The following is an 18,853-nucleotide window of genomic DNA, read 5'->3' on the forward strand; positions in this document are numbered from 1 at the left end:
TGTGTAAAATGCAGTCGGTATATGTGTGCAGGAGTTGGGCAAAAAAAAACACTATAGATATGTATGGACTGTAAGTAGAAGCTGAATGCATTAGCCTATTTGTTTAACTTTGTGTTTATTGCAGTGGGGTTTATGTAATATTTAGCACATTTTACAATTAATTTTTAAATTTAGGAGGTATAAAAAAAAATTAAATTAAGGAGGTATAAAAAATATTGCTTTTTACAGGAAACTTCTACTGTATGTACATGAGATCACCAAGGTCCCTAATGATTATGGTTATGGTTTTTGAAACCATATATTTTTTATATAGACTATGTTTATTAATCCATCATTTTATAAAATACAGATTGCATTTCAAAACTTTTCAGCTTGACAATTTCATGACATTGCAGTAATTTTATTAGGAATATTACAGCTTTTTGGTTTAAGGCATTAGATTCACTGCTGTTATTAACACTAAAGGCATGTTAGTGAAAACAAAAGGGCTCCACACGCCATGTTACATCTTCCTTGGTGGCTAACAGAGGCTGATGCTCATTGGTGTGGGAAAATGTGGTTTTTTAGGATGTTTTCAAATAGTCAGCAAAGTACAGCTACAGTATAGGTACCAGAGGGCACCACTGATCCACCAGAGACATCAGTCTTCACAAAGCTCCCAGCTCTGGGCGCTATCATATGAACACATCTGCTAACAATAATACTCACAAACCACTTAGGAACCCTCAGTGTTTCTCTAAGATATAAATCCTTTAACATCACAATTATAAACTATCATGAATAATCAGGAATCATGAATGGTCATGTCTGTGGGCCCTTGAGCAAGGTCCTTAACCCCCAGCTCCATGGGTGCCGCTGCATGTGGCTGATCTTCGCTGCTAAGCTTACTCTCACCTACACGTGTCTGTGTGTGTCATGGAGAGCTGGAAGGGGAAGGCGAAAAGAGAATTTCCCCATGGGGATAAAGTATCATTTAATTAAAATTTAATTTAATTTTTAATGCTTATTTAGCAAAAGACATGTATGCAGAATCACTTACAGGGCTGTCCTAGATTTCTTGACCACTGGCAGCAGCCTCCGAAGACCTTCATTAGATCTGATGTATTTCTTCAGATCAAACACATCCAGCTCCTCATCTGACATCAGTAACACAAAGGCCAGAGCTGACCACTGGGCAGGTGAGAGATCTTCTGCTGAAAGGCTTCCTGAATTCAGGTAGTTCTGTACTTCATCTACTAAGGAATTATCATTCAGTTCATTCAGACAATGGAACAGATTGATGGTCCTTTCTGGAGATAAATTCTGTTTTATTTTGTCCTTGATGTACTGGGCTGTTTCTGTAATGTTATGTGAGCTGGTTCTTGTCTTTCCCAGGAGCTTTTGTAACAGAGTCTTATTGGAGTCTACTGAGAGACCAAGGAGGAAGCGGAGGTAGAGGTCCAAGTGTCCATTCTTGCTCTCTAATGCTTGATCCACTGTAGTCTTCAGCAGGTCAGCTGGTGAGTTGGATTGGAACACATAAAAAGCAGCGAGATACTCCTGAATGCTCAGATGTACAAAGCAGTACACCTTCTCCTGATACAATCCAAATTCCTCTTTAAAGACTTCTGTGCACACTCCAGAGTAAACTGAAGCTTCACTGACATCAATGTCATTCTCTTTCAAATCCTGCTCATAAAATATGAGATTGCCTTTCTCAAAGTTGTAGTAAGCCAGTTTACCAAGATAATGAAGGAATTTGCTGTTGGATTCAATATATTCATTATGCTCACCAAACAGTCTTGTTCCTGTCAAATATGAGACCGCCTTTTTTAATAATGAGAAAAGCCAGCTTACCGAATTCAAGAGGGCATCTTTATTCAGTTGTATGTATTTAATTATATTTCTCTCATTTTCTTGATTGTTCATATATCTGTCATTTTTTAAACTCGTCTGAAAGATCAGGAAGTGTGTGTACATTTCAGTCAGAGTTTTTGGGATTTCTCTGTTGTCAGTCTCACTAAAAAGTATTTCAAGAACAGTGGCTGAAATCCAGCAGAACACAGGTATGTGGCACATGATGAAGAGGCTCTTTGATGATTTCACATGTGTGATAATCTTGCTAGCCAGGCTCTGATCACTAAATTTCTTCCTGAAATATTCCTCCTTCTGGGGATCATTGAACCCTCGTATCTCTGTCACCTGGTGGATACACTCAGGAGGTATCTGATTGGCTGCTGCTGGCCGGGAGGTTATCCAGAGGCGAGCAGATGGAAGCAGATTCCCCTTAATGAGGTTAGTCAACAACACATCCAGTGATGTTTTCTTTGTTACATCAAACCAGCTCTCATTCTTCTGAAAATCTAAAGGAAGGCGACACTCATCCAGACCATCAAAGATGATCAAGACTTTGCAACTACATAGTTCAGCAGAATCAAGTGATTTCAGTTCTGGGACAAAATGCCAAAGCAATTCAATCAGACTGTATTCATCCTTAATCAAATTCAGGTCCCGGAATGGTAGAGCAAATATCAAGCAAATATCCTGGTTTGCTTTTCCTTCTGCCCAGTCAAGAATGAATTTCTGCACAGAGACTGATTTCCCAATACCTGCAACCCCTTTAGTGAGTACGGCTCTGATAGGTGTCTTCTGCCCACATAAGGGTTTAAATATATCATTGCACTTGACTGTAGTATCTTCTGTTACACTTTTCTTGGATGCTGTTTCAATCAGTCTCACTTCATGTTGATCATTGACTCCTCCAGTTCCACCTTCATTTATGTAGAGTTCTGTGTAAATCTCATTGAGAAGTGTTGGGTGTCCTTCCTTAGCTTTCCCTTCAAACAAAAACTCAAACTTCTTCTTCAGGTCACATTTTATTCTGTACTGACATTGCAACAGGAGGTCCACTGAAATGAAAGGAAAATGTACAAATACCCTGACCGGTATGAGGAGGAATGTTTCTTTTCCAACAGGTATAAACTAAATTATGCAATAAATTGATAAATGTGAAATTTAAAGTTTTATCACACACGTTTTTACAGAAACTGCATTTACATATACAGATTCACATAAAGCTCTTACTCTTCTCCAGTCTGTTTGCAAGATCATTTTGCTTCATGGTCCACAGTATGTACAGTATGACCTTCAAAGCTCCTGCTTTACCACAGGTCTTTTGCATCTGATCATCACTGTCCAGGTCATTGTCCTCATCCAGCTGAGGCTCAGAAACTTCTGTGTAACTCTCCTCTAGATACTTTGTGATCTTCTTCAGCTCATTCTTTAGGAACTTTATAGCATTTTCTTCTAATGACTAAAAGAAAAAGTCGCAGTTAATTATTTCTACTTGCACCACACCTTTTCATAGCAGTTTTCAATATTTTTCCTTTAACATGATTTATTTCTTATTGTGCAGCTATATAACATGTAAGCTAATTCACATACAGATAAAATATATATCAGCAATAAATACATACCTTCAATATGGATGATAAACCCAATTTATCATGCAGATCTGAACTGCGTTGTTCCATTGGGTCTCTGTGCATAAGACTGAAACATAAAGACCTCAAATCTGATGAATTCTCTAAAAACATGAGAGTATTCTTGAACAGTGGAATTTGTATTTTTATTCCATTAACAAGCACAGGGGAAAGAACACCACCATTACACGGATTCAGCCACACAGCTCCCTCTTGTGGCACTCAAGCATCATGGCTCCACCCCTTCAAATCTCCCTTTTTGGCCAGGAGACCAAATGCACAGAAAAACTGTACTGTATTTTTACTCTTGTACCTGTCAATTACTACACTTAATTTACAGATACACTTCTTGTCCAAGACCCAGCTTTTTTTGCAGTCTTTCAAACTGTGCTTTGGCTAGAAGCTGTTTGGCTGTTTGTCCTCCGAGTGCTACGTATTTAGCCTCTGCAGTTGAGACATTGTGGAAAAATTTCGGTAACACTTAAGTGTTTAGTAATTTATAAACACATTCATAATGTATTATAATGCATTCATAAAACATTATAAACATGGCTATAAATATAAAAATGCATATATATATATATATATATATATATATATTAGTGCTGTCAAACGATTAAAATTTTGAATCAGATTAATCACAGGGTTTCTCTGGATTAATTTCGATTAATCATGATTAAATATCATTAATTTTTAATCTATTTTAATCACATTTCATTTTTCATGAGAAAACAGACAAGAAAAAAGGCAATATATGTGTACTTAACATCTTGAACATGAGTCAGATGCATTCCATCTGCCACAGAAGCACAATACCATGGACCCATATCAAAAAGCAAGATTCTTTGCTTAGCCGGACAACTTGTCGGATTTAAGGTACCTCAGTTTAAATGGTCTTTATCTTCGTTCACTTACAATTAGCCCGAACTACCGTAAATCTGACAAATAATCTGACTAATCATGAAATCCAATTCTAGCCCGGTTAATTGCCATTGTTGGCAATATCAGTTGATAACACATTACGCGCGGTGCTTTACGTATAAAACTCCGTAGCAACACGTCCACAGATAAGTTGGACGGTATAGTGTGTGTGACCGATTTAATGAGCCAGTAGTGCTTAAACAGTATAGAACTACAACTTTCCCTTCTGTTGATAAAGGGCGCAGCCATCTCGGATTCTGAACTCGGGATCCTCTGTGCTGCTCCGAGATATTTCTCGGATCTCCAAGAAACGGGAGCACGCATGTCGTCACTTCCGGCTTCAAAACTCCGGAATCCGACTCGGAATACGAGTTCCGAGGGCAAATGGAACGCACCAAAACTACCCAAAATGGGTTGACAGAGACATTCAACCCATTTCAGGGATTTTGAGTCATTCTGCGCTGCAGATGAGTTAATTGCATTAAAAATTTTAATCAGATTAATCATGATGATGGATTAATCTGCGTTAACCCGTTAATTTTGACAGCCCTAATATATATATATATAACTTTATAATGCAGTACAAAGCATCCTTAATTAAATGGTCGGTATATGCATTAAGGATGCTTTGTACTGCATTATAAAGTTATCTATAGTGCATTATTGATGAGAGCTTCATAAAGCATTCATGACACATAATATGTTTATAATGCTTTATGAATGCATTATTATTTGTTATGAATCTGTTTATGAAAGCCAAGAGCATGTCAACACTAACACAATTCAAAAAAATGAAGAAAAAAAAAAGACATCACAAAAATATCAAGACAAAAATTAAGCAAATTTAATTTTTAAATGTGTTGTGTTTCCTTAATGTTTTGCGATTTTCAAAATGGATGTGCTCCATTCCACGGGGGGCAGTATTCAACTCTCGATACCGTGCTTCTAACACCAATATCTATGGTACTGTAGTTGTTTAGTGTCGACGGGCAACAAATTCAGAAAACACTTACCCACGAGTGAAAAAGGATTTAGATTTAGATTATGAACAGAAAAAAGCTCCATCTTATGTTTTGAGAGCAGTGTCATGAACGGACAAAAATTAGTCTGTTGGTGGACATAGTTGAGTGATTCACTTTTATGTTGTGGCTGCTTTATTTAACCCATGCAAGAGATACAGGCATACATTGATTTTTTATTTTGAGACTTGTATTCGGAATAAATAAAATGTCTTTGCTGAAAATTTGTATATTTGCAAACAAGGAAAGAAGCCCACACATTGTTTTACTTAAACTGTTTGTTATATATTACATGTGGTTTATATTTAAAGCTGTACATTTAACACACTTAATGAAATCTTCATTTCAGTTCTCCAACTCATTAGAACTTGAATTTCTTAAAAGTCGAACCAACCAATTAAAAAAAAAAATACCTGAAAGGAGCCAGAAATAGAGGCATGAGTTAGCTTTTTCTTATTTATTTATTCAACTGAATGTTGCAACTACACCATTTAGTCATCTTCATGTAGCCAAGACTTTGGTGATCAGATATCTGGGATCAAAACAAACTGCCACCATTGCTTACTATGTACTTTTATAATGTTTCTGCAAGTGTTCCAAACTGCATTTTGTAATGTCTATACTTTCATGTCGAATTACAAACTTAACAAAAATCTGACATATACAACATACAGTGGTTCCTCAGTACTCTAACTCATTAGAACTCGAAAGTCGAACTAACCAGTTAGAAAAAAATGACCTAGAGCTCGATCTGAATCTCAGAAGTCAAACCGTGAACGCTGACCTAAGATAACTTGTATGCGCGGGGAAATGAGTCACGTGGCACGTCCCTCAACGGAAACAAAGGGTAACGCTTCAGTCTCCGCCTCGCATTCGCTGTAATAGCATCCTGCATGTTTACACTAGCTAAATACATAAGAACATAAGAACTATACAAACGAGAGGAGGCCATTCGGCCCATCGAGCTCGCTTGGGGAGAACTTAACTAATAGCTCAGAGTTGTTAAAATCTTATCTAGCTCTGATTTAAAGGAACCCAAGGATTCAGCTTGCACTACGTTATCAGGAAGACTATTCCATACTCTGACTACACGCTGTGTAAAGAAGTGCTTCCTTAAATCCAGTTTGAAATGTTCTCCCGCTAATTTCCACCTATGGCCACGAGTTCTTGTATTTGAACTAATGCTGAAGTAACTATTCGGTTGAACAGCATCCAAACCTGTTAGAATCTTATAGACCTGGATCATGTCCCCCCTCAGTCTCCTTTGCTTGAGGCTGAACAGATTTAGCTCAAATAACCTTTCCTCGTATGACATTCCTCTAAGACCAGGAATCATTCTTGTGGCCCTACGCTGCACCTTTTCTAAGGCCGCTATGTCCTTTTTAAGATATGGTGACCAAACCTGTACACAATATTCTAGGTGAGGTCTCACCAATGAATTGTATAATCTTAGCATTACCTCCCTTGATTTAAACTCCACACACCTGGAGATATACCCCAACATCCTATTGGCCTTTTTTATTGCTTCCCCGCACTGGCGAGAATGAGACATGGAAGCATCAACATACACACCAAGGTCTTTCTCATAATCAGCTACCTTTATTTCAGTAGGTCCCATAAAATACCTGTACTTTATATTTCTGCTCCCTACATGGAGTACCTTACATTTGTCTATGTTAAATTTCATCTGCCAGGTGTCAGCCCAGTCACTAATTAAATTTAGATCCCGCTGTAGCTGCTGAGCCGCTAGTTCAGTATCTGCTACACCACCCACCTTGGTGTCATCTGCAAATTTCACCAGTTTACTGTATATATTGGTGTCTATATCATTTATGTAAATTAGGAACAAAAGGGGTCCTAAAATTGAACCCTGTGGTACCCCACTATGAATGCAGGCCCACTGTGACATTGAGCCTCTTATAACTACTCGCTGCTTCCTATCCGTTAACCAGTTATCAATCCAGGTCGCTACAGTTCCTAAAATACCTGTCGCTTTGAGTTTAAGTGAGAGCCTCTTCTGGGGAACAACATCAAAAGCCTTTTGGAAATCTAAGTAGATGACATCATAGGCCTTCTTATCATCAACTTCCTGAGTAGCTTCCTCAAAAAACTCCAACAGATTTGTTAAACAGGATCTACCTCTCCTAAATCCATGCTGGCTATCCCTCAAAATGTTATTTGAGTCCAGGTAATCTACCATTTTCTCTTTGATTATAGCCTCCATAACTTTACCAGTTATACAAGTTAGACTGATTGGCCTATAGTTTGACAAATTACTTCTATCCCCTTTTTTGAAAATGGGCGTTATGTTGGCATGCTTCCAATCAGAAGGTACCACACCTTCAGATAAGGATTTTTGACCCTTGATTTTTGTTAAGGGTCGGCAAATAATATCCCTCATCTCTTTTAACACTATAGGTAAGATGCCATCAGGGCCCTGTGATTTATTTATTTTGAGCTTAGCTAGGCTTTGCAAAACATCAGCTTCAGTTATATATATATTAGTTATAGACGATGTTGGATTAGTAATAAGAACTGGTAAGTTACTAGTGTCCTCAACAGTGAATACCCGTGCAAAACTATCATTGAACTCATTTACTATGTCAATGTCGTTTTCAATTATAAGACCCTTACTATCCTGCAGATTAGTAATTTCAGCTTTTAGAGCTCTTTTAGAGTTAAAATACTGGAAGAAACTTTTAACGTCATCCTTAGCCTCCAATGCGATCTTCCTTTCGACATTCCTTTTAGCTCATCTAATGTCATTTTTTAATTCAGCCTGTAGATTTAGATACTCTTGCTTTATTATGTCATCATCAGTTATTTTCCATCTCTGGAACAAAGCCCTTTTCCTCCTTACTTTATACTTTATTTCCCTATTAAACCACCTAGGTTGCAATTTCCTAGATTTATTCTTGCTGGAAACAGGTATGAAGTCCTCTTGCACTTGCAATAATGTGCTTTTAAAAAATTCCCATGCCTCTTCAACAGTTTTGTTATTTAACTCCATCCAGTTCACAGTTTCTAGTTTTAATCTCATACAATTGAAGTTAGCCTTCCTAACATTATATATTTTTGATTTGGACTTTGCTCTTCGGGCACTAAACTTAACCTCAAATTTAACCATGTTATGATCGCTACTGTCAAGTGGTTCTAAAACGTCTAATTTACCAATCCTGTCCTGGTTATTAGACAAAACAAGATCAAGAATGGCATCTCCCCTGGTAGGGGTGTTAACAAACTGAGTAAAAAAACAATCCTGTACTAATTCCACCATCTCAAGTTCATTTTCAGAAGAGCCAGCAACAATGTCCCACTGCATCCCCGGTAGATTAAAATCACCCATAACTACCACATCATTTTTATTGCTCATAATCCTAATATCACTGTATACATAATCTGCTTTCCTCAGCAGCTACATTGGGTGCTCTGTAACAAACACCGACAATTAGGCTTGTAGCATCTAATTTTACCCATATAGCTTCCGTACTTTTACTTATATCAGTAAGCTCCCGTGCCTGCAAGTTTTCCTTTACATATACTGCAACACCACCTCCCTTCTTACCTATACGGTCTTTACGGAACAATGTGTAACCATCCATATTATATTCTTGTCCATCCTTATCACTCAACCACGTTTCAGTTATTGCTATAATATCATAAGAGTCCGATGAGATAAGAGCCTCTAAATGATGAATTTTATTCCTAATACTCCTGGCGTTTAAATACAGACAACAAAGGGTAGGACTATTACAGTGCCTACTTATAATATGATTTTTTGGGGCTTTCCGTTTCCCCCCAGTTACATACTTAACTAACCTCCCTGCCCCGCCGGTCCCTAGTTTAAACATTCCTCAACTACTCTACAAATATGCCTTCCCAGTACACTGGTTCCCCTCCGGTTCAGATGCAACCCATCCGGCTTGAACAGGTCCCACCTGTTCCAGAAGGTCCTCCAGTGCCCCATAAACCTAAACCCCTCTTTCCTACACCATCCTTTTAGCCACGCATTTAATCTCCTTATCTCAGCTAACTTAGCCTGACTTGCGCGTGGCACGGGGAGTATTTCAGAAAATACCACCATGGACGTTCTGCTTCTAAGCTTATTGGCGACTTCTCTAAATTTATCCTGCAGAACAGCCCTTCTACCCTTGCCTATGTCGTTGGTGCCAACATGCACCACGACAACTGGATCCACCCCAGCTGGGGCCAAAAGCTTGTCCACACGATCTGGAAGGTCTCCTACCTGGGCACCAGGCAGGCAAGACACCGTACGGGACCCTCTATCACGCGTGCACACATAACTGTCTACTCCCCTAATAATTGAATCCCCCACTACCACAACCTCCCTCATTCTCGGGGGAGGGGGCTCCTCAGTGCCCAAGGGCCCACCTGCCTCCCCAGTCCCTTCCGGCTCTAAAGCTGGAAGCACCTGAAACCTGTTAGACACAGACACCTCAGGTGATGCCGCCTCTGTAACGTGTGTACGCCTTTTCCTGCGTCTACGACCTACGGTCACCCAGCTCTCTCGACCTCTCTGCTCTTCATTCTCCCTCCCCCCCGCTAGTGGCGTACACACCATCTCCCTAAACGGCGTATCAACTAGCTCATCTAACTCACTGTTGCATTGGATGAGAGCCAGTTGCTCCTCAAGGTCGCGAACCTTGACCATGAGTGAGTCCACTAGCTTACATCGCTTGCAGATGAAGTCCGACTGGACACTAACGTCCAGAAGGGCAAACATCTTGCAAACGCAACACTGAGCTGGCCCCATAATTAACTAACTCACTATGACCCCGTACTCCCAGCCCAGTAAATTTATATAGTGTATTTAACTATAAAGATTAATTTGCGTAACAATAAATGCAGTAACGTGCGGAGTACACTAAAATAATTTATTACTTGTGTTAAAACGGAACTCAATTATTATTTTATTTAAAATTTTAAGCCTGATAAATTTACTACTACTTACCAGAAGAACTTCTGCCTGAACCAAGTATGAACTAAAAACAAGGCGAAATCGAAGTTGCTCTTGGGAGGTAGAAAAACCACAAAACCCCCCTCACAGCAGGCTACTGCCGGAGCGGGAAAAAAGTGGAAAATGTCCTCCCGGCCCCGACTGGCGACCGAGCAAAGTTCAGGAACAACTGTCCTTTTCCGGCGCTGGGTAGCGATACCGACGTTAGATATTGTTAGTTATTATCGCCCCGCGGGTGTTTGTTACGGAGTTTAAACGCGGACAGAAAAAACGCCGCTCACGCGACACCCGCAGCTCTCTGTCGGTAATAATCGCGCTGTTAATTAACAGACAGGACAGACAAGCACTCACGCCGACCGAAATAAGAACAATAAATAGAAATAAACAGCCACCCACGTAAACAGGTAAAGCACACAAACACTCAAAACACTCCAAAAAACAATCCCAAACAATCGCTGCAGCTCAACACCACTCTCGCAGCAATCCCAGCAATCCTTGCAGCCCTGGAATATGTTCATGTGTACATATATTTAGACAGTAAAAATACATTTAGACAATGATAGACAGTAACAGTAATTATTATTATATAATAAAATACATTTAAAAATAAAGATTTCTTATTCATTATTTTAATATTAATAATAAATCATTAATACTTTTAATTATGATAATATTGTCGTGCTCAGCGGGGACGGAGGGGAGACAAAGGGGCAGACGTCAGGGTATCGGGGAATACGGGGTTTAATTACAGGTAAGGCAGGCAAAACGCAGACGGACAATACAATGACCGGACTGGGGAAACAAACTGAAACGCGGACTAAATACAGAGGGCTAATGACAACAACCTGAAACAGCTGATCACACGGGGATTTCACACGGAGTTAACGAGGGGGCGTGGCACACGGAAGAAGCAGACGATAGGGGCAGGACACATTGTTTGGATACACTTATTTTCTTACTTTAAAAAATAATGATTGAATAAAAAATTTGATAAATGTGCTTAGATGTGTTTAGTACAGTATATGCTCTTCTTGTTTTATCCGGTTCATTTTGTGTTTAAATGCTAAAAAAAAAAACATATTTAGGTGTAATGTTTTTGGGGCTGGGAACCAATTAATTGGTTTTCCATTATTTCTTATGGGGAAAATTTATCACAACTCCAACTTTTTAGGATTCGATCCGGAGTTCTGAACGGATTAAATTTGAGTTTTGAGGTACCACTGTACCAATATGGTTTTTGCTCCATATTGCCCAGTTCTACAGAACATATGGAAGAGGAACATGCAGTTTCCCCAGTCACAAAGTGAGGGAGATCTGTGGTGTGTGTTAGCTAATTATGACTGTGTTTACATGCTATGACCCAATTAAGGTGCTTACATGTGTTTTTAATAACACGATTACTATGTCTACATTATTAACTACATAATCAGGCCTTTAAAATGCAAAAATATTAATCAGTTTATCACCTGTAAACACAGTCATATACTGGAACCAGGCAAATGAATGTGTCCAACAATGTAAGTTGCTAACAGGAGTTTTTGGGAAACATACCTTGGTCTGATTGTAGCTGTGACTCTGGGATCTGGTGCAACATCACTACCAAAGCTTTTACATTGCTTAGAACCAGGAAGGAGTACTTTTGGTCTTTATTCAAAATCTTTAATAAAGGCCTTATTATAACACATGAGAAATCGATATAAACGGTATTGTGTCATCCTCTATCTTGTTTTGAAAATATATGGCATACTACAAATATATCATATACCACAAAGCCCTAATGGTCCATCTACTACTACTGCTACTACTCTCTAGCTTAAGGCACAAAGCACCACATACACAAACTGCAACACATGAAGAGTTAATTAATTTAAATTTAATTTGAGTAATTAATTTCTCTTGATGGTTTTGCGTCATCTTTTTGTTTTTGCATTTTCTTAATGGTTTTGCATTTTCTTTATGTTTTCTCATTGTGCTAATGTTGACATACTCTGAGTTTACAGGACCACCGTAGCTCCCACTGCATGAGTAATACCAGAACGTGTCACAATTGCAACATAAAGAAGACATGTATTTTAACAATCACTGCACAGCACTTAGACACATCAGAGCACAGCAAAATCTGTCTAAGAATCTCACATTCTCACCCTCACAAAGCAGAGGTAAGACAATGGGTTTTGCAAAAGTTTCCTCATAGCTTGTTTGTGTCTATATGCTTTTTGACTGAGTGTCTGAGTGTTTTAATCAGTGATTGTTCAAATCCACGTTTACCTTTGATCGGTTGAAAAACTTCCCTCTCTGAACAGAGGTGGGTTGTCCTTTGACCGGTCACTCTTCATAGAAATACTGCTGGGTGCAGGTGAGTCTGCTCTCTTCATCAGGAGACTGTGAACAGCAACAGAAAGCAAGCCTTCCTGTTAACCTCATCCTCTTATTGTACATATAGAAACTGTTGTGTCCTGTCATCTCTATATAATTACTACTTTGTACCACTAGGTGGCACTGCTGTAAAAGGTAGTGAGGGTATGAGTAGAAAAGAAAAACCAAAACGGTAGATACTACTGTACGGTTTACATTAACTATGCGTATCATTAGTGTGTTGTGTTTTACTTGTTGACATAAATGACATTTGTTCAACTTTACTTTTCATTCTTTTATCAGCCAACATTATATTGACATTTTATGAAAACTACAAAATTAAATTGCATTTACATAAACAGGCTGAAGTTAGCACATAAGTGGGAAAAATTACTCAAAGTTATCTCACTTGAAATTACAATCCCCTATATGCAAGTTCAAATTCTTAATATCATCATTATGAACTCAATCATTAGATTATTGTTTTTCTTGTTTTAATTTTTATTTTCCTGTTGTGTTTTTTTCCTGCTCTCTACCCCTTTACTGTATGTGGCCAGAGCAGATAGGAGAGATGATCTGCCTGGAGGTGAGGCCAATATCTGGAACCACAATGTCCATTGGCTGGTCTAGTATGAACGGATACCTTACTGTATAGAATTAATTGCCCTAAAGATTTTTCCACGTGATTACATGTTATCTGTATGGCAGTGGAGAACCAAACCATCCATTCCCATAAACATAACACAGGGGTACACCCTAGATGGGATGCCTGTCTATCAAAGGTCACACATACAATATGGGCAATTTAGAGATGCTAGTCAGCTTAACAGCATGTCTATGGGCTGTGGGAGGAAACCTGTACAACACAGGAGGAAAAAGCAAACTCCATACACACAGAACTGAGGTAAGATTCAAATCTCCAACTGCAAAGAGTAGAAGCAACAGTGTTGCCCAGTGCCACTGAGGTATCTCTAAGTAGGATTTTTTTCTGCTTTTATGTTCTGGCCTAACTGAAGACCCAAACAGACATAACTTGTACAGTGTTACATTGATCATTTTACCATAAATCTTTGTTCACAATGTGGGTGATGTGTGGCTTTGAAGGTTAGGACTAGGGGTCTGTGGTTAAAATATTGAAGTTTCAAATCACATGGCAGGCAAAGTGATGCCACTGTCAGGCTATTTAGAAAAAACTTCTGTTTAAAATCTAAAACACAATGGGTTTTGCAAAAGTTTCCTCAGAGCTTGTTTGTGTCTATATGCTTTTTGACTGAGTGTCTGAGTGTTTTAATCAGTGATTGTTCAAATCCACGTTTACCTTTGATCGGTTGGAAAACTTCCCTCTCTGAACAGAGGTGGGTTCTCCTTTGACCGGTCACTCTTCATAGAAATACTGCTGGGTGCAGGTGAGTCTGCTCTCTTCATCAGGACACTGTGAACAGCAATAGGAATGGGAAACATTAAGTGCAGGTGTGAAGTGCAGGGCTAGGACAGTTCGTAACAGGCTCCTAGAAGCAGGACTGAAGTCCCGTAAAGCAAGGAAGAAGATCAGGTCAGGTCAGGTTGGGGAGCATGCACTGATGCAGCATATTGCTGCACCCACCACAGAGCAAAACTCCTCAGGATCCCAGCTGCCGATCCCCCAGGCAGATATACCCTTCAGAAATGGCCGTCCATCTCCGCAGCCAGGTGTTACCTGGGCATCCCCTTGGCCTGGTTCAGCCACTTGGGTCCTCAGCAATGAGGATCCTGCGAGCCGGATCACCCTCAGGGAAATGCGGTACATGGGCATAGTACCATAACTGACATTCCCTCACAATGCAGGTAATGTGCCTCATTTGGGATTCTTCTAGCAACCGATCATTCGACACAAAATCAAACCAGTGGTACCCAAGGATTCTCCGAAGAGACACAGTACCGAAGGAGTCCAGTCTTCATCTCCGTTCACTGCATAGCGTCAATGTCTCAGAGCCATACAGCAAGTCAGTTAGCACCAGGACTTTAAAGACTTGGACCTTCAGCCTCTTGCAAAGATATCAGGAACGCCACAAACTTCTTTCCAGGAAGCTCATTACCACCCATGTTCTTCCAATCCATCTGCTGACTTCATAGAAAGAGTCACCAGAGAGATGAATGTCGCTGCCAAGGTAGGTAAATCTCTCGACAAGGTCGACATTCTCCCAGCAGACAGGCACACTACCGATGGCTGTGCCTAAGAAGTAGTTAAATGCCTAGATCTTGACTTTATCCAGGACACCCACAATCCCAGACACTCAGACTCGTCGCTCAGTCTCTCAAGAGCCCCAATCAGAGCCTCCATTGACTACGCTAAAATCACAGCATTGTTGGCAAAGTCAAGATCAGTAAATCTTTCTTCACCAACGGACTCCCCAAAGCCACTGGACCCCACGACCCTGCCCAACACCCAATCCATACATGCATTGAAAAGAGTAGGAGCAAGAACATCCCCCTGGCAAACCGTAGAATCAACTAGGAAGAATGCAGAGGATCTCCCTCCACTCTGCACAGCACTCATTGTACCAGTGTACAGGCCAGCCATGATGTCCAGTAGCTTCAGGGGGATCCCGCGAAATCACAGAATGTCCCACAGGGCAACTCGATCAACTGAATCAAACGCTTTATGAAAATCGATAAAGGCTGCAAAGAACCTCTACCGATATTCACGCTTGCGCTCGATGACAACCCTCAGTGCAAGGATATGGTCAATGGTAGACTTTTTAGGCATAAAACCAGACTGCTCCAGTCGCTGACAGGCAAGCAAGTGATCACGGATCCTGTTAGGGATTACCCTAGCAAGATCCTTACCCGGCACTGAGAGCAGTTTTATTCCCTTGTAGTTGCTGCAATCCAGGCGATTACCCTTCCCTTTCCAGATGGGGACTGTTTTACAGTCAGTTGGGATGACGCATGACTACCACATGGAAGCAAAGATTGCCTGCAATACCAGGAGGACAGCCTTACCACCAGCCTGGAGAAGTTCACCCCGGATACCACAGATCCCTGTGGCCTTCCCTGCCCCCAGCTTATTCACTACCCATTAGAGCCCGACTGATTTATCGGCAGGCCGATATTATCGGCCGATATTAGGCATTTTCCAAACTATCGGTATCGGCATTTATAATGGCCGATAAATGAATATTTCAAAAATAAAATAAAAATGGACGAAACACCCTTCAACCATGTCACGAGTGTTGCCGTTGTATAGTTTCTCCACCAGAGGGCACTCTACACCGTCTCTGTTGGCAACACTCGTGTATAACGCTCCACACATCCTGCAACCTGCTGATCCAGCTAGAGTCGGGCAGAGAGAACCAGTTATCCGCGAGTGAGATCATCGGTGAAGTGTGTTCATGGTGAGTTGGTCACGAGACATACATTGCTTGAATAACAATTAAAAGAACATCCCCATCAGTTCTCTTTTTTTTTTTTTTTTTTTTTTTTTTTTTTTTTATTGCCCACCACCACCCCCCCTCTTCGGAGGACAACTTTATTTTACATTACATTCAAGAGTAAAGATTGTGGCCGCTCCGAACTCACCAGTACCGTGGAAAAGGAGAAAAACAGGGGGGGTACAAAAACAACAAGCGTAACAATAACAGACATCAATCACCATGGGGAGAGGGGGAGAGAGAAAGGAAGAAAAAAAAAGGTATACAGAAATAATAACACTAATAATGTAGGCAGGATGGAAAAAAAATGAAGTATAGGGGAATACAGAATACAAACAACCATAAGAAACATAACACTCATCAAACAACAAGAATTATAACAACATCAGTGATACTAATAATAATTAATACAAATCGGCATTATATATATGTAGCATACACACACGTAATCGTACCGTTATATATGTATATTTCAATTCCTAAATCTATAACATACCCTAAAAAGTAATAATAATAATGATATTGATCGCTCAACCAGTCTTGTATGCATGTGCAAGTGTAGGTGTGACCTGATTTGTCATTGGATGTGCTGGCATTTAATGCCGTCAGGGGAGGCGGCAGCACCCCCCCCCCCCCAGGCCCAAGGCGAAGGCAGGAGAACCAGGCAACCGAGGCCACCCTACTGCCCCCCCGGCACAAGGGCCCACAGCCACGCATCCCAGAGACAACCACCCGCCCAACCCGAGAGGGAGCCCGCGAGGGACTAAGGGGGCGCCAACCCCCGCACAGGGGGGCCCGCAGAGGGAGGACGGGCGGCGAGCCCCCCAGCCCCACCCGCAACCCCCCCACCGGGGCAGGCGGGTCCAGGGCCGAAGGGCCCCACCCACCGGGACCACCCCCCCCACCCCCCGGCGGACGGCCCCCCACACACCGGGGGAGCCCCAGCCCCCCCAGCCCGTCCCCCGGGAGGACGGGCCGCCGCCCACCGCAGCGACCCGGCACGCCTCCCCCCCAACACTGCAGGATGATCCAAGGGGGGCCCATACAAAGAGCCCCCCCCCCACCCGGGAGCGGACCCGCGGCGACCAGGGAGCGGCAGACACCCCGCCCAGCCCAGACCGAACCCCCCAATCCGCCTAGCAGGGCCCAGAGTGTCCCAAGATTCCCCGGACCGCCCGCCAGGGCCCCACCACGGCGCAGCAGAGCCAAGCACCACCCGGCCCGCGGCCCAAGAGAGGAGGCCGCCCATACCCGCCAGGGCCACCCGAACCCCCCCATGATGGGTCTTCCCCCCGGCGGGCCACCCCACCCGCACAGGGCCAGAGACAGAGAGTTAGGGGGGGCCCCTCAGCCCCCATCCCCTCCCTGACCCATGTTGGTGTGAAGTGTGCATGTACATGTGTGAGAGAGTTGTGTGTTTATGTCTACTATGCATTAAAATTAGTGGGTGCAGTTCGGGTATGAGGGCCCCACCACTGGCAGATGGCAGAGTCCCCCATCCCCCTCCCCGCACCCCCAAGGCCCTAATGTAATATGGACTGCGTATATGACTAAGGTGCAAAAAGTGGGCGAGCAGTTGAGGCATGGGCACCCCACCGCTGGCAGACGGCAGAGCCCCACCTGCCTCAACCCACCTCCTCAGCCCTAGTGTCATGTGGTGTCTAACATGCAAGTAAAAATTGATGCCCCAAGCAGGCAGAGTGAGGGGGAGGGTGGGATGGGATGCCCTAGGTGTGTCGATAAGTCTTCACAAATCCTTTGCCAGAATTCGTTGACCGGTGTGCAATACCAGAAAGCATGCAGGTAATTATCTGGTGCATCCGTCTTACAAGTTAGGCATATGTCAGTATCTCTGATACCCATCTGGAACATCCTCTGCCCTGTGTAGTGTGTTCTGTGTAAAATTTTGTATTGTAAAAGCTGCAGGTTGGAGTTCCGATTCATTCGAAAGGTATTCAAGCAAATTTGCCTCCAGAAGTTAGTGTCTTGATTGATAAGTAAATCCCTTTCCCATTTGTGGGTAGGGAGTGAGAGCGTTGTATCAGATTCTGCTAGATGCACGTAAATCCTAGACAGTAGTTTTTTAGTTGGAGTTATTAAGAAGTTTGCTATTTTAGGTGAAAGCTCCAGATCTAATTGCTTACGGCACCATCTATTGTGTATTATTGATTTAAGTTGAAGATATTCTAAGTATTTGTTTTTCTCAATGTTATAAGTTTCTGTAATTTTGTCAAATGATATCATGCAATTGTCTTGGATTATATGTCCGAGGCGCTTGATTCCTTTATTATGCCAAGCCAGGAAGTTTATCAGTTCTCTTAACTGATGACAAAAATTCGTGACTATCATGTCCAGTTTTCACAATGCACAGGGTCAGCTATCGTGTGGTGTGGGGGTTAATGGTCTTGCTCAAAGAACTACTGATGATGGAAGCAACAGATAGTCAATAATATACAGAAAATTAAAGACCCATATACTAGCAAAATGACACATATACCGGAAGAAATAGAAAAAATCTTCTATAGATATTATGAGGAACTATATACACAGCCTACATCAGCCGATGAAGGAGAAATGAAGGCCTTCCTAAAGGCATTGGATCTGCCATCTATTGGCAAGCTACAAAATAAGATATTGACGGACAAAATAACGATAGAGGAGGTGAATGATCCAATAAAATCTTTAAAGAAAAACAAATCCCCAGGTAGT

General features: G+C 41.6%; 1 protein-coding gene across 1 annotated transcript in view; it reads right to left on the reverse strand.

Annotated features, from left to right (window-relative positions):
- LOC111841726 (uncharacterized) overlaps positions 1-18,853 on the reverse strand; it is a 218,586-nt gene that overhangs the window by 173,641 nt on the left and 26,092 nt on the right. The window contains exons 4-8 of the mRNA XM_072702643.1: positions 14,053-14,166; positions 12,648-12,761; positions 3,456-3,531; positions 3,064-3,292; positions 1,040-2,888 (exon numbers count right to left, since the gene is read on the reverse strand). Of these exons, the coding sequence (XP_072558744.1) occupies positions 1,040-2,888; positions 3,064-3,292; positions 3,456-3,531; positions 12,648-12,761; positions 14,053-14,166 (2,382 nt within the window). The remainder of the gene's footprint in view (positions 1-1,039; positions 2,889-3,063; positions 3,293-3,455; positions 3,532-12,647; positions 12,762-14,052; positions 14,167-18,853) is intronic.

Source organism: Paramormyrops kingsleyae, chromosome 19, assembly GCF_048594095.1.
Source record: "Paramormyrops kingsleyae isolate MSU_618 chromosome 19, PKINGS_0.4, whole genome shotgun sequence".
Classification (NCBI taxonomy): Eukaryota; Metazoa; Chordata; class Actinopteri; order Osteoglossiformes; family Mormyridae; genus Paramormyrops; species Paramormyrops kingsleyae.